Source organism: Aquarana catesbeiana, linkage group LG01, assembly GCF_042186555.1.
Source record: "Aquarana catesbeiana isolate 2022-GZ linkage group LG01, ASM4218655v1, whole genome shotgun sequence".
NCBI lineage: Eukaryota > Metazoa > Chordata > Amphibia > Anura > Ranidae > Aquarana > Aquarana catesbeiana.
The window spans coordinates 133,084,936-133,111,801 of NC_133324.1; the positions used below are offsets into that span (position 1 = coordinate 133,084,936).

Genomic DNA, 26,866 nt, shown 5'->3' on the forward strand with positions numbered 1-26,866 from the left:
TTCAAATCAATGGGCTCCCATAGGGAACCATTGATTTTGAATAGAGGCAGAGAAACGCCGAATGCGGCTTAACGCTCTTACAGCGTTAACCCTCATTTAACACCTTTGTGTTGTCTGGCGTTTCCAGTACTGCTCTTGAACGCCTCTTGAACGTGAATTTCTGTCGTTCAGAAAAAAGCCCATAAACTCTACTGCTCATTAAAGCTTAAAAATGTCCATGTGTGCATGGACACATAGGCTAACATAGAGCGGAGTTTATGGGCTTTAAAAAAAAAAACGCTCAAACTCCAATAAACTGCAGTTTATCAGCTCCAGTGTGCATGGAGCCTAACAGTGGGGAAGATTTACTAAAACTGGTGCACTCAGAATCTGATACAGCTGTACATGGTAACCAATCAGCTTCTAACTTTAGCTTGTTCAATTAAACCTGGAAGCTGATTGGTTTCTTTGCAGAGCTGCACCAGATTTTGCACACTCTAGTTTTAGTAAATAACCTCCAGTATCTTTTATGAAGTTACTGGTGAAGTGAACAGATCTATAAAATGTTCATGGCCATTTACTACTGCTGGTTAAGGGAATGTTGCTCAGTGTTACAGCTGGGTTTAGAGTGCTGCCCCACCTGCTGCATTTTCTGTTGGTACTAGAGTCTCCCTATATTAAAAAAAAAATATTTTCACCTTTTTTCTAAATTACAGGTTCCCAGTGTACCAATATGCCATTAATGTACCTCTGTTGCAAAAAAAGAAAAGGCTTTCTATATATTCTAGAGCACATCTTACCTCAGCCACCACTGTTTCCTATAGAAAACCCCTCCATTACTTCCTAGTATTCGTCTTGGGGTTTGGGATGTGAAATCTGTTAAGACTCAGGAAGTAGCTCAGCAGCTGCCCTCATTAACACACCCTGCACCTGTCCTCCCCCTCCAGGAGATTTCTCCCACCCACCTCTGTACTCACATGCAGACTATGTCAGTAAGCACTCTAGCCAGGGTCTTCCCCATTTTGTACCTTATTATTTTCTTGCATAGATCGATCATTTGGCAAAGTGTAGCAATCACATAACAGCCTATGTGGAGCAGAGCTGTAGTATTGAAAACAGTGTGTCCTGGGAGTCGGTAAAGCTCACCATTCACTATACAGTCTGATTGTACAATCTCCTTTAGATCTACCATCTATGTAGTACAAGGGCCTGCCTGATTGGATACAGAGTTATTGCATAGATAGATGTGTGCTCCTATTATATCATTTTGATAAATCTAAAGGATTGTACAGAGATTGTACAATCAGATTGTATAGTGTATGGCCACCTTTATACACCTAAAATTAACTAGTCATACTTTTGTTGCTTCTAGTTGTTAATTGTACCCCAAACTCAGGAACAAACACATTTTTGTGTTTGCAAAAATGTGAAATATACTTGGCAAAATGCACACATTTGTCATGTGTAGGGCACTCCCTATTCATGTTGAGGGAAAAACATGCAAAAAGCCATGTGCTCTCACTAGATGTGAATTGGGCCTGAAAAAGTGAAATTGATGTGTTTACACAAGAACAATGACAGATGATTGTTTCCATCTTCTTCTGACATGTACTTATATAAAGTATACATTTTGTGCTATCGGCAATCCCATTCCACTCTGACTAATAGCTGATGGTAGATCTAAAGGAGGCTGTATAATCAGATTGTATAGTATATGGCCACCCTAAAGGAAGAAGTAGAAAAGTGAGTGGACATAAAAAAAAAGAGGTGGTATAGTGATGAGAGAGGTGTGGTCCAGAGAGGTAAAACACACCCCATTCTGTGATGCAGCAAGGCAGTGTATGATGGGATATGAAGTTTCCTGGCAGGTCACATGATGGTATAGGAAGTGATGGTCTCAGAATGCATATATTTGTAAAATTTTGAACTGAAAGGTGAAAATACAAAGCTGCCATGGACTAGGTAAGTGGGAGATAAAAACATTGAGATGGTTCGGGCAGAAAACACATTAGAAAAGGCTTCTATTTATTATGAAAAGTGAAATTCTGCCAGAAAAGGTGAACTTAACCTTTAGGAATGCTTTGATTAGCTTTGTAATGACTGCAACAGGATGGCTAATTCCGGAATTCCTATGGAAAGACTCAAAGACCAGCAGTCCTCAAAGACCAATGGATGACTAGCCTTTAACAGCAAAACAAAATGACGTCCCTTTTTATTCTTTTTCAGTTTGTTGCTGTTCATCTGTATCATCTTTTCTGCAGCGCAGAATACTCTGCAACTTTGGTGACGCAACGAAATACAAGAGAGGATTAAGCGTGGTACTGATGCTGCTGATGGCGGTACATACTAAGTAAGCTAAATACAGGTTAGTAGCAGATGCACTATTAACAAGGATATTATGAGCAAAAAAGATGATATTTGCTGGCCCAAAACAAAGGATAAAAATACTAAGCACAATAATGGCTAAAACAACAGCTTGTTTTTTCCTATCTGTGTTACCCATTTGTGAAGAACTTAATCTCTTTATGGTTGCAGCATAACAAAAAACTGTGACGATAAGAGGTAAGAAAAAGAAAAGTGCAGTAAAAGAGCTGAAATAGTACAGATAGAAGCTACCCAATTGCTTGTGATCTTGCACATCATGGCAAGTGGTGATATCCAAGTTATTAATGTAGAAGATTTGCTGAGTTATAAGAAGTGGCACAGTGCTGGCTATGGATACCATCCAGATAAAGAAACATACTATCCATGCCCTAGTCAAAGTACGCCAGGCAAGGGACTGTATTGGGTAAATGACAGCTAAGAACTTGTCCACGCTCATACTTGTAATAAGCAGGATAGAGCCATACATGTTGAAATAAAATCCTGCAATGACGGTATGGCACATCACATCTCCAGCCCGCCAGTTATTACCGGAAAATCTATACACCATGTTAAAAGGCATCATACAAACAAATAGCAAATCAGCAATTGCCAGATTTAGCATGTACACCACTGCCGGCTTCTGAATTTTGATTTTAATCAGGAATATCAAAACGACTGCAATATTCAAAGGGAGGGACAAACAGAACACCGCCGTGTACACCCCTGGCACAAACTTGGTCAACCATTCGCTGTGAAGAAGTCTTTTTACTTCCTTTGGAACTCTTTTGTATGGATTGTTCTGAAAACTAACAGACAGTTTGGTGCCATCGTTTCTGATTATTTCTGTTTCTGAAAACAATAACAAAAATAGCAATTAAAAGCTGGCGTCAGATATTAAAAGCTAGCAAAACCGAAGAATATATATAAAGTAGAGGAACAAGTAAAAAAAAATTCAGAAGTGTTCCTTGCTGATATCTAAAGCATTACTAAGGCCCTAAAAGACCTTAGGTACATAAGGGTGCTATTCAGGGCCGTCTTTACCACAGGGCAAACGGGGGAGCTGCCCAGGGCCCTTTCACTGTTTGGGGTCCAAAGCAGAGCTGCCCCTTAAGCCCATGCGGTGCCCACAAATCGGCGCTAAAGATCCCACACAATCTGTCTGTCACAGACAGACATCAGCCAGCATCAGCTGCTCAGCAGCACACACACAGTGCAGCAGTTCCAGTGTCAAGGAGCGGGCTGTGAGTGGGCGGGGCCTTGCGCTCCACTGACGCTCTGGCCCCGCCCCTTGCTATGCTGCCTGCAAGCAAGTGTGTGTACGTGAACGTGATCGGACTTGGAGGAGCGCAGAGGCCTCGGTAGGAGGAGTCAGACCGCGGCGCGGATTCGGAGCTGAGCTGGCCAGGAGGACAAGGTAGGTTTTTTTTTTTTTCTCCTCCCCTGACTCCCACGCCACACCCCATGTGTAGAACAGGAACAGACTAGAAATGTTTAAAATTTAATGGGCACACTGGCAGCATATGATGGGCACACTGGCAGCATATGATGGGCACACTGGCAGCGTTTGATGGGCACACTGGCAGCGTTTGATGGGCACACTGGCAGCGTTTGATGGCACAGTGGCAGAATTTAATGGGCACAGTGGCAGAAATTAATGGGCAAAGTGGCAGCGTTTGACAGCACAGTGACAGCGTTTAGTGGGCACACTGGCAGCGTTTGGCATAGTGGCAGCGTTTGGCATAGTGGCTGCAATTGATGGCACAGTGGCAGCGTTTGATGGGCACAGTGGCTGCTTTTGCTGGGCACAGTGGCTGTGTTTGATGGGCAAAGTGGCAGCATTTGATGGGCACAGTGACAGCATTTAATGGGCACAGTGGCAGCGTTTAATGGGCAGAGTGGCAGCGTTCGATGGCACAGTGGCAGCGTTCGATGGCACAGTGGCAGCGTTCGATGGCACAGTGGCAGCGTTTGATGGGCACAGTGGCAGCATTTGATGGCACAGTGGCTGCAATTAATGTTTTTTTTTCAAAAAAATTTTGCGCCCCCCCAAAAATTTTGAGCACCAGCCGCCGCTGAGGCTGAGCGAGGCTGTGGCTGTATTTTTTATTACAGAGCACACAGCATTACAGCACATAGATAGCATTAGTGTATTTAACTGCTTGATGGGCTTATTTTGGGCCTGGCTGGTTCACATGTGTGTATTTTGGTGGCCCACATTTGCGCAGGCACAGCAGCCTATTCATTTGAATGGGCTGCCATGCCTGTGTTTCCTGCAAAAACAAACGTACATGCATCATGTAACAGGCTGCACACACCTGTGCCCATCATGCAGTGAAGTACAGCACTGTCTGTCCATTCTGCTTTTGCACCATGTGATTTACCTGCCATTCCTGCACCAGCAAACTTGCTGCATTTTTAGATGTTTAGGCCACACTTTTAAAAACACAGTGCATTTGTGTGTGCAGGAACTGCAGGTAAGTCGCATGGTGCAAAAGCAGAATAGATTTCAAGGCCACTACAATTTTAAAATGCTGCATGCACCTTTTTTTTCTGCAGGAAACGAAGGCATGGCAGCCCATTCAAATGAATGGGCTGCTGTGCCTGCGCAAATGTGGGCCGCCAAAACACCTACATGTGATGTGTCAATGGATGGCTGCAATGTAATTGGGGTGCTGTGATGTGTAAAGGGGCACTATGAAATGAAGGGGACGCTGTGATGTTATAAGGGGCATTATAATGTGGAAATGTCTGCAATGTAATGGGGCGCTGTGATGTGAAGAGGCTGCAATGTAATGGAGTGCTGTGACATGAAAGGGAACTCCGTGAGACTGCTGTGAATGGGGTCTGCAAAGTTTTTTTTTTTTTTTTTTAGATCATTTATGTGTGTGTAAGGTTTTTGAGATGTTGGAGTAAAGAGCAAAACTGCATTGAGGGGGGACAAAAAAAATGTTTGCCCAGGGCCCAAACCATATTAAAGACAGCCCTGGTGCCGTTACTGACCTAAGGTACCAAAGGGTCTTTACTTGAGAACTGCACTGCACACAAGGTAACCTAGGCAGGAGCCTAGAATCTAGGAGCCTAGAATCAGGGGTCCCATCTACAACCTTCATGTTCCTGCAGTAAACCAAGCAGAAAGCATGAATGGACAAATCTGTGTACCAGCTTGTACACTTGTAGGCAGTTGGTGTCTGATGGGGTGGGTCATGCCAGTACAGACAGTTTAGATTGGTTGGCTTCTTTTGCCTATTACACAAAACCCTTGCTTGTGGGTTTTGTGTAAGCCCTCATGGTTTTTCACCTTAATGCATTCTATGCATTAAGGTGAAAAACCTTCTGTGGTGCTGCAGCCCCCCCGAGCCCACGTTTTACTTACCCGACCCTGATCCTTCTCCGGCCAGGAACGAGCACACCAGCTCTACCTGGTGTCTTGTGTCCTGATTGGATAGATTGATAGCAGTGCAGCCATTGGCTCCTGCTGCTGTCAAATCCAATGACGCGGCGCCAGGGGCGGGGCCGAGTCCTGCATTCTGTGTTAGTGGACCCAGATGCAGGACTTGGGAGCGCGCCCGCATTGGGGGACCACCAAGGAGAGCACTTCTCCAAGGGAGGGGGGAGCGGATACCTGTCTTTGACCGGTGTCCTGTCCCCACTTCCAGAAGACGGGGCCATGGCGCATTACGTCAGCAGCTCGGCTCCCTCTGCCTTCTCCCGTAGGAGAGCGCAGCGGTGCCTCACGCATGCGCAGTAGTCATAATGCTTCACTACCGGCTTCCCTTACCAGCAATGGCGGTGGCAGCACCCAACAGCTGATGGAAATATCAGCTGTGGTGCCAAAATCGCTGGACTCCAGGACAGGTAAGTGTGCTATTATTAAAAGTCAGCAGCTACAGTATGTGTTGCTGCTGGCTTTTAATTTTTGCAGGGGTGAGTGGACCTCCGCTTTAAGGGGTTGACCAGTTCACATGAGGAACTATATTTTCCCTGTTGCTGTTAATATTTTTGGTGGGCCAGTGCACCTCATTCCCATTTATTTCCCAAGTATATTTGTTGTATTACTGCATAGACTGAAGATAAAATATACAATATAATGCAAGATACATAATCATTTATACTGAAACTTAACATTTTCAAATGAAAAGTGTTAAAATACAACTAAAGGTATAACTTTTTCTTACATTTTGGACAGAGTGAACAGGAAATAGAACACGTGTTTTTATTGCTGTCTGTGCCCTGTTTGTCCTGTCTACCATACCTCCCAACTTTTTGAGATGGGAATAAGGGACGCCTAATAGCAAAAGTATGTAGATATAGGACACACCCCCTGCCATGCCCTCTTAAAGGAGAATTATACTTTAAAAAATTGTTAAACCCACAAGTGCCTTTTTTTTTTACCACTACTATTCCTTTATACCGGCTTCTGAAATGTAAAAAATTAAAAATTAGATGAAAAGTTTAGCTCTGGGAAACACAATCAAATCAAAATGAGGGACAAATGAGGAACAAAGAGGGACAGAGGGACTTTGTTCCAAATCAAGGACAGTCCCTCAAAATTAGGGACAGTTGGAAGCTATGCTGTTTACCATTATCATTGAAAGTGAAAGTAAACCCATCCAAACTCTTGAATATTTAATCCCCAACCTGAGAGTACTTCCATGGTTATGGTGCAACCTATTGAAATCTAAAGATCTCCTATCCAAATACACTGACCCCTTACCTTACTCCCAGATTCAAGTGCAGCATTTTCACACAAACCACCCTAATATCCACTATACACTTCATAAAGAATCGTAAGATTATCTATTTAACAAACCCAAAGGTCTCTCATGATTTTACTCCACTCTCCAACTTGAAGGGACCTTTCCTAAGTCCTCTGATATGATCAACTGGGAAAGAGATCTGGAATCCACATTCACCCCAGTGGAAAGGCAAAAAGCCAATTAAGCATATTATTGTTATCCCCACTGCACTTACCATTGGGAACATATGCTGAAGATGACATATAGAACCTAACTAACCTAACTTCTGTTAGACTAGCCCAATTTTTCCCCTCAGAAAGCGCATTCTGCTGGAGACAATGTGGCATGAGAGGCAGCATTCTTCATATCCTATGGGATTGTAAAAAATGACGTAGCTTCTGAAATTTGTCCTTATTTCATCTTCTATAACTGGTTATATTATCAAACCAACCCCATATCTTGCCCTACTTACCCCTTAAATCAATAACATGCCCACCCAATTTAGAAGCACGATAACGCATATACTGATAGCTTCACGTCTTACTATCACTGCAAAATGGAAATCTGCTTTGACACCTAATATTTCTGAAGTAATTCCCAGAGTTACATCCCAATACAGTAGTACCTTGGATTATGAGCATAATCCGTTCCAGAAGCATAATCCGTTCCAGAAGCATAATCCGTTCCAGAAGCATAATCCGTTCCAGAAGCATGCTTGTAATCCAAAGCACTCGTATAGCAAAGGAAGTTTCCCCATAGGAATCAATGGAAACTCAAATAATGAGTTCCAGTGTCACTGCTAGTGTATGCAGTACCACATGTGGCCAGAGGTGGGGTGGCGTCGGAAACACTCTGACATTCGGAGACCACTCAGACGCTCTGAATTGCTCGGAGACACTCGGGAACGGAGTGTTTCCGAATGTTTCCGAGCGTCACTGGTGCCCCCACACCTCTGGCCACATGCGGTACTGCACACCCCAGAGGCTTGAATCCTGCTCATCTTGCGAGACAACGCTCGCAAATCGAGTCAGAATAAAAAACAGCTCGTATTGCGAAACTCTCATAAACCACGTTACTCACAATCCAAGGTTTTACTGTACTAGTATGAGAAATACTTTGCATTACAATCTAACAGCATAGGCTCTTTAATGCCACAATGGAAGTCCTGGCTCATACACTATCCAACAGATGATTAAACTGTATTGTTTGATTCACTATCCTCTCGTATCGATGACTGTTTCGTAGAACTACATACCCTGGTACACACATGTTATGTTATTTCTTTCCTTTTTTCTTTATGTTATGCGTTTATTAGTTTACTGTTATAACGTGAAAAATGCTTATTTGCAATTTAGGCGTTACAAGTTGTACGTGACAGCCACAGTGAAGAAGTAGGATGTGCATGCTTTCTCACTGAAATATATCCATTGTGATATAGCTTGCTGATTGCTTATGTAACAGAATGTATATTACAACACAATTGATGTAATAGTTTTTCTGGTCAAAGCTTCAATAAAAAAATAATTGAAAGAAAGTGAAAGTAAAAGAAAATCCCAGATTTTTAATAAAGGGGAAATTTTCCAATGAGGACACTAGTTCTGGTGACCTGAGGGTCCCCAAGGGATTCCCTTAATTTGAAGGGCTTTCCTCCCACTTCCTGTATTGGCTATGGGACAGAAGGTAAAGGTAGATCTCCCCAATGGGACACAGATGGCAAAAAAAAAAAAATTAAAGGATTTATAAAACTCTTTTACTCTATCCAAGATGAAAAAAAAAGTTTTGCCTATAGTTCGACTTTAAAGAGTTAAAGCTGAATCACAGGCAGACATACATACATATCTGTTTTCCTTAAAACATACTTAGAAATGTATTTTCAAATGCAAGCAGTATGAATTTGACATGGTATCAGCACCTTGCTGAATTTAGACTGGGAGAGGGAAAAGCAGCACAAAAGCCAATCAATTGTGCTGCGGCACTTTTTTGCTAGTCAGGAGGCTTTTTTTCTGCCTAGACGGGTAAGTCTAGGCAGAGCTGGCCGGTGAGAGTTGGAAAGAACCGCTATCATTGTAATACACACCTCCACAGTTAAAGGAGAAGTATGTTTTTTTTTTTTTTTTTTTTTATGGGCCATTCATACTTACCTAGGTGGATGCAGCATCAGGCCGATGCTGCATCTGTCCCCCGCCGCCTCTTCACTGAGATTGAGCCATCGAACACTGCCGATGGCTCGGTTCTTTCACCTCCCCGAGCGGAGAGATGCTGCCTATCAGTCAGCATCTCTCCTGCTCTGCTCCTCCACACTCATTGGAGCGCTGAGTTGTGGAGGCCATCCCACAAAACAAATTGCACTCCTGTGACCCTAATGCCGTGTACACACGAGCAGACGGGATTTTGTCGGACGATTCGATCGTGTGTGGGCTCCAGCGGACTTTGTTTTCTCAAAAGTTGGACGGACTTAGATTTGAAACATGTTTTAAATCTGTCCGTCGAACTCGAGTCCAGTCGAAAAGTCCACTCGTCTGTATGCTAGTTCGACGGACAAAAAGCCACGTTAGGGCAGCTATTGGCTACTTACTATGAACTTCCTTGTTTTAGTCCGGTCGTACGTCATCACGTACGACGTCGTCGGACTTTGGTGGATTGTGTGTAGGCAAGTCCGTTCATTCAGAAAGTCCGTCATAAAGTCCGTCAAAGTCCGCCGGGCAAAGTCTGCTGTAAAGTCCGCTCGTGTGTACGCGGCATTAGGAGAAGCCCAGCCTAAAAAGCTCAGGCTGGACTTCTCCTTTAAGATCTTGCTGGTGTGGTTACATTGTTTAAAGATGTAATATATATGCTTCAAGTATGCTGAAATTCAAATTTGCCCACAGTGGGGCTTTAAACTAGTTGTATTGTAAACCTATAAAAAATCTACAAAGTATAACAAAGACTATTTAACCTTTAAAATGTATCTAAAGCCAAAGCTTTTTTCTAGTTTGGACAGATAGAGAACCCCTGTCAGCATTTTTCTGTTGTTTGTCCAAGTTAAAGAGGAGTTCCAGCCTGGGGAAAAAAATAATAAAATCGGCAGCTAAAAAAACTCTAGTGCTGACATTTAATGTAAGGACGCTTACCTGTCCAGGGAGCCCACAATGTTGGCACCCCAAGCCGATCCATCCATTGGCTCTGGATGCAAGCGCCAGCATCCTTACTTAGGGAAAAGGGAAGTGAAGCCTCATAGACACACAGAGGTGGCTCAGGAGGGAGCACGCACAGGTGCCCCCAGAGCAAGCAGCTTGCTATGGAGCTATGGGGGCACTCAGCAGGGAGGAGGGGCCAGGAAAGATGGCAGGGGACCCAAGAAGAAGAGGATTGGGGCTGCTATGTGCAAAACCACTGCACAGAGCAGGTAAGTATAACATGCTTGTTTTTTGTTTTTGTTTTTGTTAATTTGAACCTTTACAAACAGTTTAAGAGCCTGACATTTTTTATTGCCACCAGTGTTAATATGAGCCATTAAGCTAGTTTGGGCGAAAGATTAGAAGTTTACTCAGCATAGTATATTTTATTTCAGGACAGGAAATTATTTTTGATGAAATTATTGATCATGTAAATCAAACTATGGCGGTGACAGGAACAAGGCGAGGCATCTCTAATTGTTTTACCATTTTTTGGCACCTTCTGGCGACCTATTATTTGGCCCTGAGGATAGCATGGTATGATTCCAGACAGGTTGTGGTCCCAGGGGACCTCATTTGGTTATAGTTACAATATGATGGGTATATAAATATGGGCTCTGCTACCCTGATTATGTGTCCCCTGGAAATACAGATTTTTGATATGGGATTTCAGTAAAACTCTTGTATTTGGATTTGCTGGCTTTCATTTGCATAGGATATTTTTGTTGTCTGTGTCCCCATAAGAAAGAGATTCCCTTGTCCAGGTGTTACGAGTTAGAGAAAGAAAAGATACAATATTTAAAATGTACAATACAACAAATAAGTATGCCACAATATAAAAAAAATTTATACTGTATACTATATATACATATATACACCCATATAGACTAATCTCTTCACAGTAAACAAGAATCAGGAAATATGAATATAAAGGTTTATAAGTTACCATGCCTTGAGGTTTCTTCAGGGGTGCCTTGGCAAAATGCTAAAAATTGATTAAAAATTGTATACAAGCCAGCAGGTGGATGAAGCTTGCCTTTTAGTTACACAAAGCCACGGGTTTTCATTGTGCACCATTACGACTTTCTAGACACTGGCATCCTAACAACCAATCATGTCAGCAGTTGATAAGGAGCATGTCTGTTGCCTCCACAGCATCCTTGTTTGACCCTCCTCTGCTCCTCTCCCTCTAAGGCACTGGGTCACATTAGCTGACTGTTGGAGAGAAATTGAAGGAGAAGAGAAACATTGGAATACTAGTCAATTCCAGCGTGCAAAAGTGTATTTGTTTTGGAAGAATAAATCACCTCTAATGTTGGGTGTCCTACGTGTGGATGTTGCTGCATTATGTAAAACTATTAAAGTTTTTTTTTTACATTTTAGAATGGGGTGCCTTGAGACTGTCCATAATTTTAAAGGGTGCCTTGACTGAAGAAAGGTTGAGAAACACTGATAGCGAAACTAAACTAGCATTGCACACATTTTTAAGGATTACTAAATACATACAGTATTTGCTATATTAGTACTGTTTTTCTGTCTCTGCTATGGTAACTTACATACCTTCATATTTCCTGTTTATTGTTTTTTTGTGAAGGGTTCAGTATCTATGGGTTATATACTGTATATTGTATCTTATTTTGGAGCAATAACATACCACTTAAAATGTGACAGAAAGCTTCTCCCCAATGGGTACACAGACCACATTTGAACTTGATCAAAGTTCTTTTTTTTCCCATCTCTTTATTAGGTTTTATTTTTTTAAGACAAAAGAAGCATTCATACCAAACAAGTTCAGCCTAAGCCGGGTTGCCACCCCCGACCCTGCTGTACATATAAAAATAGTCTCAAAATTACAACCTCCCACCCCCCAAAATCCCCCCCCCCCCCCGTCCACCCCCAAATCTCTCCAAGTACCTATCTATATTACAGCCCTCTCACCATCACTCACACTGCCTTCCCTCTACCATCCTTTCGGCGTATCTCGCTGATTGCTTGTACTTTTCCATCTCCTTTCGAACCCTTCTTCTCCTATTTCACCACTAAACCTTAGGAACTCCATGTTATAAGTTTTGTTCATTTTACCTAGCCAATGTTTCAATGAAGTGCTCTCGGGGTCCTTCCACTGTTGGGGGATTACACTTTTTGCTGCATTTAGAAGATGGGGCAGCAGTGATCTCCTATATTGTTTGATGGACATACTAACCCCATGGAACAGACATACCCATGGCTCTTCAGGTATTTTAGTGCCAGTGATTTCTTCTATTATTAATAATACTTCTTTCCAGTAGACTTTTATTTTAGGGCATGTCCACCAAATATGGAACATAGTTCCGATTTCTGCACATCCCCTCCAACATAGATTAGAGGTCTCCCTTGATGTAATTGATGTAATTTATCTGGAGTTCTATACCATCGTGCCAAGCACTTGTAGTTCATTTCGAACTACAATCCGGTGATATAGCATGTGTCAACCTTAGTATTTTACAAACGTCTACCTCCATACCTTCTGTTCCCATCTCTTCCTCCCATTTTTTAATAAATGGCGGGGGACCCAATATTTTTAATCCATTTAAAATTTTGTAAATCCTCGAAATCCTTCTCCTACCGTCTGTTTCCAGGCACAGCCGCTCAAATGGAAGCAGGCTGTCCTCCGATCTGATCGGCTGGGGGGAGGGATTCCACAAAGTGTTTCAACTGTGCATACCTCCACCAATTTATTTCTAAAACATCTTTTTTATGAATCAATTCTTGAAAAGTACATATTTTACCGTTGAATGTAATATCTTTTAATTGTACATCTTTATGCTTAATCCACTTACCAAAAAAACTCTCTTTCCCTGGTGCAAAATAATAAGTGTCGCTTAGTGGTATCAGTGGGAAATTATACCCCCACTTTTCCCGTTTGTGTCCCACGTTGCCATAGCTGTCCGTGTAATCGTGTGAGTGTGCCCATCTAAATCTCTTATGTGTGTCGGGATCCATATCACTTTCCCGAGAGTAACTTTACTAATCATACTTTCCAATTTAACCCACCTTTTTTCTTTGTTTTTTTTTACCCATTCAACCGCCCGTGCCATAAGAATTGCGTAAGTTTTAATATCCGGTACCCAGTGGTGTATTTAGGTTTTGTGCTGCCCTAGGCCTGACTAAACGCATGCACCCCCCTAATTTAAATATGACCCACCCCATCCTGCCGAGGCCACACCCCTTCCTGTTTAAGACCCACCCTATCATCTGTAAACAACACCCCTTCCTCTTTAGGCTTATTTGGCACCTTTCAGGGGGGAACGGGTACCTGTTTCTGACAGGTACCCTTCCCCACTTCCGGGAGACTGCGCTGTCCCCTCTGAAGTTTGCCCCCCCTCCTCCTTCCTCCACTGGGCCATTCAGAAAGTGCAACGCACTTCGCACATGTGCAGTAAAGAACCGGTCGGTTTCCCTTACCATGAATGATAGTGGCAAAACCCAAGAGCCAATCCGAAAATCGGCTGAGGTGTCGACATCGCTGGATCCCTGGACAGGTAAGTGTCCTAATATTAAAAGTCAGCAGCTACAGTATTTTTAGCTGCTGAGTTTTAATGCTATCACGGGGGGGGGGTCTCACTGTGCCCATCAATTGCAGCCTCACTGTGCCCCATCAAACGCAGTCACTGTGCCCCATCAAATGCAGCCACTGTGCCCATCAAATGCAGCCACTGTGCCCTCAAACGCAGCCACTGTACCCATCAAATGCTGCCACTGTGCCCTCAAACGCAGCCACTGTGCCCATCAAATGCTGCCACTGTGCCCATCAAATGCAGCCACTGTGCCCATCAAATGCAGCCACTGTGCCCATCAAATGCAGCCACTGTGCCCATCAAATGCAGCCACTGTGCCATCAAACGCAGCCACTGTGCTCATCAAACGCAGCCACTGTGCTCATCAAACGCAGCCACTGTGCTCCATCAATTGCAGCCACTGTGCCCCATCAATTGCAGCCACTGTGCCCCATCAAACGTAGCCACTGTGCCCCATCAAACGTAGCCACTGTGCCCTCAAACGCAGCCACTGTGCCCCATCAAACGCAGCCACTGTGCCCCATCAAACGCAGCCACTGTGCCCCATCAAACGCAGCCACTGTGCCCCATCAAACGCAGCCACTGTGCCCCATCAAACGCAGCCACTGTGCCCCATCAAACGCAGCCACTGTGCCCCATCAAACGCTGCCACTGTGCCCCATCAAACGCTGCCACTGTGCCCCATCAAACGCTGCCACTGTGCCCCATCAAACGCTGCCACTGTGCCCCATCAAACGCTGCCACTGTGCCCATCAAATGCTGCCAGTGCCCATAACACTAATATACTTTATTCAATCATTGTACCTGCTGTCCTGGGGGTTTCCCTCGTGCTCCTCTCTCTCCTCCTCCTGACATCACAGCTAGATCCCGCCCCAGGGCCGAGGAGAAGATTCACTGCAGGAAAGCAGTGCAGGGAAGGGTAGGCGGAGCTTAAGGCTCCACCTGTCACCTGCTGCTTATGGGGGCGCGAGTGACACACGCCGCCCCCCCCCGCATGAGATAAAGCCCCCCCACCCGTCTTGCTGATTCCCGGCTCCCGTTGCCACCTCCTGCACACTTGCAGCCCACGGCGGCCGGCTTTCTGTAGCGGCGCCGTGGTGTATGGCCGTGCTTGTCAGAGTAGGGGGGCGTGAGATACACGCCTCCACCCTCTGCCAAGCACGCCCATACACAGTGGCGCCGCTACAGAAAGCCGGCCGCCGTGGGCTGCAAGTGTGCGGGAGGTGGCAGCGGGAGCCGGGAATCGGCAAGACGGGTGGGGGGGCTTTCTCTCATGCGGGGGGGGGCGGCGTGTGTCACTCGCGCCCCCATAAGCAGCAGGTGACAGGTGGAGCCTTAAGCCAAAATGCCGCCCTAGGCCTTGACGGCCTAGGCCAAAACACAGCCCTGCCGGTACCCCCAAGCCCCCTTGTGCCTTATCCCTCATAAGTACCGCCAAACTTATGCGAGGCTTTTTATTTTGCCTTGAGATTGTCTAATTTTAAAGGGTGCCTTGACTGAAGAAAGGTTGAGAAACACTGATAGCGAAACTAAACTAGCATTGCACACATTTTAGATTTCAGGATTACTAAATACATACAGTATTTGCTATATTAGTACTGTTTTTCTGTCTCTGCTATGGTAACTTACATACCTTCATATTTCCTGTTTATTGTTTTTTTGTTAAGTGTTCAGTATCTATGGGTTATATACTGTATATTAGCAACACGTAAAGAAACTGCGCTTAGGATGGGCCTATATGGTACAAAAAACAGGTTGCTGCCTCCCCTGTATAGAGCATTCACAAGGATACTCTGCTAATTGTGCATGAACTAGAAAAAAGGGGTTAATTGGCGCTACCTAGAAACCCAAATGCTAATGCATATATAGGAAAAAACCATACAGATGGTTTTATGTTGATACAGTGTTACACACCAATGTGCATATCATCCCAGTCTGTAGGTTAAGTGAAATACCTCAGCGGCTGGTAGGAGTGAGGGGTCCTAGGATCCCTAATCAGTAGGATATTTTGTTATATGTATAGGCATAAATTGTATAACAGATACACAAGATGATATATAGATAAATTGCCTGAGTTGGTGCAATGTACTACCAGAGATGATCCGCTCTGTACATGCTAACATACACTGTGCCAACTGTATAGAGCATGGACAAACAGTCATTCAATTCAGCACATTTTGACTTATATCAACCACACAGTTGCGTATAATAGAGCTGGAACAAAACATATGCCTTAAAGAGGGAGTCCACCTAAAAAAAAAATATTAAAAGCCAACAGCTACAAATACTGCAACTGCTGACTTTTAATAAATGGCCACTTACCTGTCCCAGGGTCCAGCGATGTCGGCAGCCGACGCCGATAACCCGCTCGATTCTCGGCAGCTGCCGCCGCCATCCTGGGTGAGGGAATCAGGAAGTGAAGCGTTGCGGCTTCAGTTCCCGGTTCCCTACTGCGCATGCGCGAGTCGCGCTGCGCGTCGTAACTGGTCCCCGCTATCTCTTGGGACCTGTGTGTTTCCCAGGAGACAGCGCAGAGGGACAGGAAGAGGCATAAACTCCCGTGGGAGTCTATGCCAGAAGTGGGTGCAAATACCTGTCTTAGACAGGTATCTGCACCCCCCTCCCCCCTGAAAGGTGCCAAATGTGACACCGGAGGGGGGGAGGGTTCCGAAAAGCAAAAGTTCCATTTTTGTGTGGAACTCCGCTTTAATAAGTATATCAAAGTAATGTATATTAGTCCCATCCATTTGTATACATGGCTTGGGCATAGGCTGCGGACCTCATGAATACCTTACAGTTCATATATTAAAGCCTGGACTCAGCCTATATTGAAATGCTTCAATCAAAGATAATATACAATAGTCCCAAAAACTGGTATCTGCATCAAAACAGGAATTCCCAGGGGTGAGTTTGGTGCTTAGACGGTTGCCAGGTGACTTTTGTGCTCCCCCTTCTGATTTCCTACTCACCGACTCCTGGTACCCCTGCAGGGGTAGTAGGCATGTAGTACTTTAAATGGGAATCACAGCTCCTTGTTGTTTTGCAGTGGATGCTTCGGATATATCCTGGCTGGTGAAGATGTTGCAATGCCCTCATGCATTAACGAAAAAAGGGGCTTCCATAGTGTAATAACGTAAAAAAACCTTTTATTTATAAAAGCGTAAATAAAACAAATGTCCCAAACAGTTTTGTATATTCCTGCCCAGTATGCACTGAGGCAGGGTGACACTGATTCCTGACAGAGAACAGATTTTAAAAAATCACTAAAAATCCAGACCGTATATCGAGATGGGGGATACCAGCAGCTGTGCGTTGCATCTGCGTTCCACCCACTCGTGCATACGGAAATGACGTGGTGTGCGTAGTTCCGTCGTGCGCACTTCGTCATGTGACGTCCTCAGCGACGGTACCGCGCTACCACACACTATGCATTTTATGGGGAGAGCGTCCATGTCTACCCCTCCCCTTTGAATAGAGCAGCCAATAAGATCAGTTACATACGTAATCCCTAGAAAGTTAAAGTAGTCATATATTCCCCAGAGCGGGACTTCAATGTTTATATGAAGCTTGGTGTTTGGAATGGAATTATTATAGTAGACATCATGGTATCGCTCTCCCCTATATTTGTGTTACATTAGAATACCACATATATAGTGTGTGCTTTATAAAATTGATACAATTAGGAGACTCCCCCTGCTGGTAGGTATATGATATACCCTACACCAGGACAGTGCAAGGTTCTCAGATATCATTGTGTAATAGTCAACCTTAAAACAATATTCCAAATAAAAGTAAATATAGAAAAAAAAGAATGCATGTAGAAATAAACAAGAGATAATTAGATAGATAAATTATAAAATTAATATTGAGGCATCCAGGTACACCTTACAATAAACTTAATTTAGTTGAATGAGGGTGTTTGGACTGCACCATTAACCATACGTTTAGTATGGATTGCCAGAGGTATAACGAACAACTGGCACTAACAGGAAGAAGTTGTGTTATAGGTCAAGAAAATAGTTGCATATGGAGAAGGATGCATTCCCATCCCACATAATTGCTTTCCCATATATCATAGGAAGCTAAACCTTTGTTGGCTTTAATTATAAACATTGCAAGTGATTGTGAGGAGGGTAGAAGTGTTAATTCAATAGTGATGTATATTTATGTATAAGAAGGCCATCATGCTTGAAACCTGACCTCTAGACTATATACATAGTGTATTTTATAGAATGTTCCTGGTTATATTTCAAAAAAGGGGTATGTCCCCCTTGGTGATGAAAATTGTGCATATTCTAAAAAGTGTTTTGTGTAAAAAATCATAATAATTAAAATAATAAAACATGTATAGTGACCACATAGTTTCTATACCTATGTGGAACATATAGTGTTGCACCTCATTAGTATTAGGGAAATTAATAGACGGCCTCTGTGATAATACATATATAGTGATATATTGTGTATAGTTATCAAAAAATAATAAGTAATGGTTATGAGGAGACTTATGTAGGCCCATAGGATAGTCTATAGGATGTATACTTTGTATAGTGGGCCTAGGGGTATACTATGTGTATCGGATACCTAATGGAAAATACTAGCAGAGGGCCTGTTATAATCTTAGAATGCTACTAGTTGTGTAACTATATGTGTGTAACGTAAAAAATAATAGGCAGCATACAAGTGGAATACACTATACACTGGGCCATCCCAGCCCAGACATTACCTAAAGGTGCCTAAACTTGCACTAATACACATGGAATTATAAACTTCTTACATTCTAAATCTACCCTCCTAGGCAATCTTAGTTTTTTAGATGTGGATTTACCTAAGGTGATAAAGATTCTATAAGAAATTCTAAGAGGAAAGGGACCAAAACTGGGGGTCAGATGGTATATAATAAACAAAGATATGGTATAACTAAGGGGACTACATGATGTGACAGTCCCCATCCCCAGAACAGGGGGAGGGGTATGTGGGTGTACAGATTCCCTTCATGGGTTAGCTATAAAACAGTTGAGATCTATGTCTAGGGTCAGGCCCCTGGGAGCCAGGGAATTCAACTTATATATCCAGGCTGTTTCATTTTGCGAGATGAGTAGTTTTATTACCTCCCCTCCAATGATCTTTAATGGAGTCAATGCCGTAAAAGATTAGGCCAGATGGATCTCTATTGTGTACCTGGTCAAAATGACGTGACAGGATATGTTCAGGGAATCCCTTTCTTATATTCTTGAAGTGCTCCCGTGTCCGTACATATGGGGGGCGTGTGGTTCTCCCCACATACTGGAGGTGGCAAGGGCACTCTATGACATATGTCACATGAGTACTATGGCACGTCATACACCTAATAGCCCGTCTTTTTGCACGATGCTAGTGTAGAGAGAATTGACATCAATTGTGGCAAGTATGTAATTGTGAACTCCACTTATCTCACGTATGTCTTGTAGGAGTTGCGAGCTGTCACGTAAATAGGATCTTACTTTGCATACCAATGGTTTTAAAAATTTGTCCAGATATTCTCCCAGCCTCGAAAAGATTGAAAAAAAAAATTTATCCCACTAACGATGGGTCTCCCAGGAGGCTTGTCCAGCCTCTTATGAATTTTAGGAGTGTAGTAAATTACTGGGGTTTTTGTAGAGTTAGATACCAGGTATTCCGCCTCTTGGGTATCAAGTATTCCACTACTTTTACCTTTTTGTACGAAGGCTTTCAATCTTCTCTCATACATCCTTTACTTTCTAGGGATTACGTATGTAACTGATCTTATTGGCTGCCCTATTCAAAGGGGCGGGGTAGATATGGACGCTCTCCCCATAAAATGCATAGTGTGTGGTAGCGTGGTACCGTCGCTGAGGACATCACATGACGAAGCGCGCACGACGGAACTACGCACACCATATCATTTACGTATGCACGAGTGGGTGGAACGCAGATGCAACGCACAGCTGCTGGTATCCCCCATCTCGATATACGGTCTGGCTTTTTAGTGATTTTTTAAAATCTCTTCTCTTTCGGGAATCAGTGTCACCCTGCCTCAGTGCATACTGGGCAGGAATATACAAAACTGTTATGCCTATACATACAACAAAATATCCTACTGATTAGGGATCCTAGGACCCCTCACTCCTACCAGCCACTGAGGTATTTCACTTAACCTACAGACTGGCATGATATGCACATTGGTGTGTAACACTGTATCAACATAAAACCATCTGTATGTTTTTTTCCTATATATGCATTAGCATTTGGGTTTCTAGGTAGCGACAATTAACCCCTTTTTTCTAGTTCATGCACAATATACTGTATATTGTATCTTTTTTTGGAGCAATAACATACCACTTAAAATGTGACAGAAAGCTTCTCCCCAATGGGTACACAGACCACATTTGAACCTGATCAAAGTTCTAACCTTTATATATTCTATCCAACAATTTAATGGAAAACGTCGGTGGAATTGGCTTTTTGATTGGTGATGGACATTTTTAAGCACTCCCATATTGCCTTTAAAAGCATGGACTTACAGAGTAATCAGTAGACTATTGCTACTGAAAATGTGAAATAAGGGTAGCACTTTAATCAGGTTATTTAAAAAACATTCTCACACATGCTTACCAGGCATTCCTAGGATTCGCTTGACTCGTGACTTGGCATCACTATGAACAAAACACAGAGAAATTTACAAAGGTAAAGTTAATGAAAGTGACTATGTAGCAAGGCTATGAACATTGAAGTTTTTGCATTTTCATAAAGCAGATCTTGCATCAAAAAAAAAAAATAGTCAGGACCCCCAATGTTAAAAACAGCACATTAAAAAACATTCAGAGAAAAAAATATACTATATTTATTGGCGTATAACACGCATTTTTTCACCCTGAAAATCGGGTACAAATAGCGTGTGCGTGTTATACGCCAATACTTCAATTTTAGCTGCCTCGGAGGGGACAGGGAGGGGGGCGGAACGAGTGCCGTCAGATTACATACAGTGAGAATCTCCTGTTTACTTGGCGGCCTCTGTAATAGGAAGTCCCGTCTCCTGGGAAGCCACTGGACCACTGTTCTGCCTATCATAGGAGATTCTCACTGTATGTAATCTGTCGGCGCTCGTCCCTCCCCCTCCCTGTTCCCTCTTGGCTGCAGATTGGCAGCGATCAGACTGCACTGATGGCAATGGTGAGGCTGCTGCATTGATGGCAATGGTGAGGCTGCATTGATGTGGACTGATGAGGCTGCATTAATGACACTTGTGAGGCTGCAGATGGGCATTGACCCTTATTTTGCTTCAAAGTTCTTTATTTAAATTTTTTTTTTTTTTCCTGAAACTTCCCTCTTAAAATGAATGTGTGTGTTATATGCCTATGCGTGTTATATGTCGATAAATACGGTAGTTACAGGCAGGCCCAGAATTACAAATGTTCCACTTACATACAACTCATACTTAAGAATAGAGGCAGTGTGACGTCACGCAGTTCCTGGAAACCACTAGGCGGCCATCTTGCTGCTCACTGCATGCTACCACCTACTGTCCGGCGGACCTGTCAGCAATTCCACATCACTGCATATGCAGTTAACCCTTCCCTATGCTATCCAAAACTTAAAAAATAACTTTTTCACTAGAGTTACACTTAAAAAATGTACTCCAAGTTCATAACCCGGGGACTGCTTGTATCTTATGAGAGTGGTACCGAGGTGAAGGTGCTGGGGCATTTGGCTTCTGTAGCTGCAGGCACTGTGGAGCAATTCGTCTTTAGGCTTCATGAACACAGGATGTTTTGCTAACTCTCCTAGGCTCCTTTCCTCCTGGCAGCCTCCTCACTCTTGCTGACTTTCACCTGCTGCGGGGTAAACAACAAAAGATTGGTTCCAGTTATTCCCCCCTCGCTGCACTGATTTCGCTCGCTGCTTGGACCCCCCCTGTGTACCCTTCCTCTCCTCTCCCACTGGCAGCAGCTGCAGGCACATAGGGGGATCTTCAGGATGGAGAGCAGGGAAGGGGCCAGTAAATATGAAGCAGGAAAAACAAACCAGGCAAAATTGCAGCATTTTTCACAGTCAAGATATTGCAGTCTTGTTAAATGATCTTTTGAAAAATTGAAAATTCAATGAAATGTCTTACTTGTTATGCAGGCTTCCGTTCAAACTGTTCTCAATTTCAATCAAACCTTTAATAATACAAGCATAATTTCAGTTAAAGTTCAAGTCCAAACACAAGTAGCCGCTATTCAGTATAAATTTCTGATCAGTTTTAAAGTGTATCTATAGCCCAAACGTATTTTTCTTACTTTAGGATAGAGTAGGAAAGCATTAGATCTCATGTTAGGTTTTAATTGCCGTCTGTGTCCCGGCTGGGGAGATTCTCCCCTCTATTTGTCCCTGTGTCCATTATCACTGAAATAAAAAGTAAGGGAAGGGAAATCCAAAATTTTACAGTTGTCACCAGAGCAGGAGGTGAAGGGAAAACTTTCAATAGGGACTCTAGTATCGGTGACAACTCTTATCACTATGTTGCTGTATCTCCAGCACAGCAAGTAAAGGGAAATTTCCCAAAAGGGACATAGATGTAAAAAAATAAGATGGCTAGAACCGTATTGATCCCTACGCTTTTCAAAAGTTTTGGCTATACATGCACTGTAAGGTTTATGCTTACTGTTAATGTCAAATACAAGTTTTTGCACTGCATATATACACTTAGTCTTACTCAGTAAAAAAAAACCTTTTGGCCTTTTTTTCTTGTCAAATAAGTTTATTTGATTAACAAAAAGCAATAACGGATATAATAATTAGATGAGTTATGACAAGAGGAATGAAGTTGGCCTTTTTTTCATGTTTAAAAGGTTTTTAGTGCCCTATGAAAAACAGACCCTAATTCTTATATTCAAGCAAAAAGTTAAATGTTCTTTTTTTAAAGACAATTCATAAATGTTAAGGACCTATTCAGGCTATTTGGCAAAAGTGTTTATTTTGCTGCTTGAAAATACATTTGAAGCAGAAATCCAATCATTAATTATTAGACTTGTTCAAATCTACAGTATCTCACAAAAGTGAGTACATCCCTCACATTTTTGTAAATATTTCATTATATCTTTTCATGTGACAACATTGAAGAAATGACACTTTGCTACAATGTAGTAGTGAGTGAACAGCTTGTGTAACAGTGTAAATTTGCTGTCCTCAAAATAACTCAATACACAGCCATTACTGTCTAAACCGCTGGCAACAAAATTGAGTACACCCCTAAGTGAAAATGTCCAAATTGGGCCCAAAGTATCAATATTCTGTGTGGCCACCATTATTTTCCAGCACTGCCTTAACCCTCTTGGGCATGGAGTTCACCAGAGCTTCACAGGTTGCCACTGGAGTCCTCTTCCACTCCTCCATGATGACATCACGGAGCTGGTGGATGTTAGAGACCTTGCACTCCTCCACCTTCCATTTGAGGATGCCCCATAGATGGTTAATAGGGTTTAGGTCTGGGGACATGCTTGGCCAGTCCATCACCTTTACCCTCAGCTTCTTTAGCAAGGCAGTGGTCATCTTGGACCTGTGTTTGGGGTCATTATCATGTTGGAATACTGCCCTGCGGCCCAGTCTCCGAAGGGAAGGGATCATGCTCTGCTTCAGTATGTCACAGTACATGTTGGCATTCATGGTTCCCTCAATGATCTGTAGCTCCCCAGTGTCAGCAGCGCTCATGCAGCCCCAGACCATGACACTCCCACCACCATGCTTGGCTGTAGGCAAGGCACACTTGTCTTTGCACTCCTCACCTGGTTACTGCCACACACGCTTGACACCATCTGAACCAAATAAATTTATCTTGGTCTCATCAGACCACAGGACATGATTCCCGTAATCCATGTGTTAGTCTGCTTGTCTTCAGCAAACTGTTTGCAGGCTTTCTTGTGCATCATCTTTAGAAGAGGCTTCCTTCTGGGACGACAGCCATGCAGACCAATTTGATGCAGTGTGCCTTGTATGGTCTGAGCACTGACAGGCTGACCCCCCACCCCTTCAACCTCTGCAGCAATGCTGGCAGCACTCATATGTCTATTTCCCAAAGACAGCCTCTGGATATGACGCTAAGTACGTGCACTCAACTTCTTTGGTTGACCATGGCGAGGTCTGTTCTGAGTGGAGCCTGTCCTGTTAAACCGCTGTATGGTCTTGGCCACTGTGCTGCAGCTCAGTTTCAGGGTCTTGGCAATCTTCTTATAGCCTTGGCCATCTTTATCTAGAGCAATAATTCTTTTTTTCAGATCCTCAGAGAGTTTTTTGCCATGAGGTGCCATGTTGAACTTTCAGTAGCCAGAATGAGGGTGAGAGTGATAACACCAAATATTACACACCTGCTCCCCATTCACACCTGAGACCTTGTAACACTAACATGTCACATGACACCAGGGAGGGAAAATGCCTAATTGGACATTTTCACTTAGGGGTTACTCACTTTTGTTGCCAGCGGTTTAGACATCAATGGCTGTGTGAGTTATTTTGAGGGGACAGCAAATTTACACTGTTATACAAGCTGTACACTCACTACTTCACATTGTAGCAAAGTTTAATTTCTTCAGTTTTGTCACATGAAAAGATATAATATATTATTTACAAAAATGTGAGGGGTGTACTCACTTTTGTGAGATACTGTATATGTTGCAGTATAGCTTGGAAGCAAAAATAAATGGAACTGTCTGCACCAAGTGCTGTTACACATGTCACAGGCGGCGATACTTTGCTTCATGGCCGTGGCATTTTTGACATACATACAGTAGCTATGCCCCCATATGCCTCCCAGCGAGTGCCGTCATTCTTCACTGTTTTCCTTGCTGTCTAAAGCTTCTGACATCTCAGGCATAACTGGCCAGTGGTGGTATCTTCCACTTCCTGGTCTGGATCCTTTATTGCCATCCCTAAGAGGGAGATCATGCCAGGCAGAGGCTATATGACAAGCACTTTTCTTCTTAATAAATGTGAGTTGCCATTTGTCTTTTTTTTTTTAACCAATAAAGTGCTTTTAGTGTATGTTCACACCACATATAGCGGGACTGCGTTGGGTAGCTATCCCAGTGCAGTCCCACCGCATGGACAAGGCAAAAATACCTTGTCTCATATGCGCCCGGTTCACATCACTGCGCTGATCTTGGCCCCACCGCCTTGCACACCAGCCACTGTATTGCAGCGAGCCCTTAATACTACATTCAGAGTTCACCCTCTGGTGTTCTTCTTTTGCATCTGCTGGTTTGGAGATTTCTTCAGTCTCAAGTGTATTGGAACAACACAGAGTTAACCCTTAGTGTACCATACATGAACTTTAAAGGACTCCTGCCTTGTCTCCATTTAGTTTGATCGTGTTAAGTATATAATACACTTCTCTTGCGCCATTTTGTTGTTTTTTTTTTTTTAACTCACTCTGCAGAATTTGACGTGCAGCACTGCCAGTCAAACTCGCCCGTTGAGGTTAATGGGGCCAAACTGCATTGGGAGCCCAAACATTGGCTCACAGTTGCTGCGTGGGCCTGCAATGTAAAGTTGTTGTTTTGCAATTTAAAAAAAAATAAAAGTAAAAAAAAAAATAAATAAATAAATTAAGCATCAGGAGGTGACAGTAGCACCTGCTGAACACCTGCCAGCTGCCGCTTTACTGCCCTCTGAAAAGCAACCCACTATGGACTGCTTATCAGAGAGCTATAATCGTAATTCTTACTGCTCTCTTACACCGTCTGAATGAATCCTTAAAGCTGAAGTTTAGGTATGGTTTTTTTGCATTGCTTTGGGTGTACTTCTCCTTTAACTCATTCCCTGCTAGTTTACTTCATGCAAAGATCCATTTTAACTGCCTTATTCCTAGACCTATGGGTAGATTTACTAAAGTAAGAGAGGCTGTTTACAGTACTTAACCCCCTAAGGCAGAAGTCTGGGAAGAAGCCAGTGTGAAGACACCCAGTTCCCAGCTAGGCTTGGCTGGGGGGGGGGGGGGCTATTTGCAGGTCCTAGTTCAAGGATCCAGGCTGTTTTTTCACTGGCCACAAGTGTAAGTGGGCCCCTTACCCATTGACCACCATTGTGGTGTGGCTAATGTCTGCAGATGTAATAATTTTTATAAGGGTTCCCTAAGACCTGAACATTTTTTTCAAGGGTTCCTCCATTGTAGAAAGTTTGGGAAAAGCTGTAGTACATGGTTGCTATTGCATTCATATTGTAACTCTTGTTGCCAGCTTTAAGAGAAACCTCTGTAGCACCCACAAAATCATAAACCAACCTCCTACTTCAGTCTCCAATGTAAAGTTAATTATAGTCATTGACACACTAAAAAAAAAAAACAGAGTTAGAAGCAAAATGAGATATGAAAACCATAAGAATGTTATTTAGTTCTGGCCTTTTTAAAATTGTTGTGTTTGAAAAACTGTATATGAAATAAGAACAAAAAAGGCTGAGAAAGTTCTTCCCATCAGCATTAAAGATTTAGTTCACCAAAATGTAAAAGTTTAGTTTTGTTTAAACTATAGTTTGACTATAAATGATATCACTTCCCACTTCTAATAGGCAAAGATATTTTTGCTCCTATGCTCCAAGAACTATCCACTGGAGGTTTTCTTCAAGCATTGAGACTCCTGCAGCAACAGAAGTTATGGCACAAAGGCTAAAACTCATACAGAAACAACTTACCTTCATCCTCCAGAGTGTTGCAATTTGCTGTAAAGAGTGCACTGGTCACACCAAGAATCAAGAACAGATACATTTTCATCTCTTCTACAGACAACCCAGCTTTGTCAATGGATTGCCTTTCAGTGCCTCTTCACCATCAATACCAAGAAGAACTAAGTTTCAGTTCTGAAAACAGCTACTATAAACTTTACCTTTACAGTATCAGACTAATTTAAATGCAAAACCATATTCAGAGTGGTGTGACTCCATATGTTAATATGTATGTATTTACACCATGGAACAAACATGCCTACTATTCATTGCTATGCAGGGCTGTGGGGGGTTGTAAGCCACTGCCTAGGGCAGCAGGTTTGGAGGGGGCAGCGACAAGCTTTAAAATGTACAAATTGGGATAACGGTTCTTGTATTTTGTTTC

The 26,866-nt window shown here is 43.0% G+C and overlaps 1 protein-coding gene across 1 annotated transcript; it reads right to left on the minus strand.

Moving 5' to 3' along the window:
- Positions 1 to 416: 416 nt before the first annotated feature.
- Positions 417 to 26,627, minus strand: LOC141116560 (proteinase-activated receptor 1-like). Its single transcript, XM_073609300.1, has 4 exons — positions 26,452 to 26,627; positions 21,905 to 21,950; positions 20,404 to 20,444; positions 417 to 3,192 (listed from the first exon to the last, which is right to left on the minus strand). Exons 1-4 carry the CDS (start codon positions 26,528 to 26,530, stop codon positions 2,192 to 2,194), a joined length of 1,167 nt encoding a protein of 388 aa, XP_073465401.1. The 5' UTR covers positions 26,531 to 26,627; the 3' UTR covers positions 417 to 2,191.
- Between the last annotated feature and the right edge of the window lie 239 nt (positions 26,628 to 26,866).

Bases quoted from the DNA above. Each gene is read 5' to 3' on its own strand.
- LOC141116560 (XM_073609300.1), bottom strand. From the start codon at position 26,530: ATGAAAATGTATCTGTTCTTGATTCTTGGTGTGACCAGTGCACTCTTT. The intron at 21,951-26,451 runs GTAAGTTGTTTC...GTATTATTAAAG, and splicing joins CAACACTCTGGAGGATGAAG to GTTTGATTGAAATTGAGAAC. The intron at 3,193-20,403 runs GTAAGCATGTGT...TATTGTTTTCAG, and splicing joins GCGAATCCTAGGAATGCCTG to AAACAGAAATAATCAGAAAC.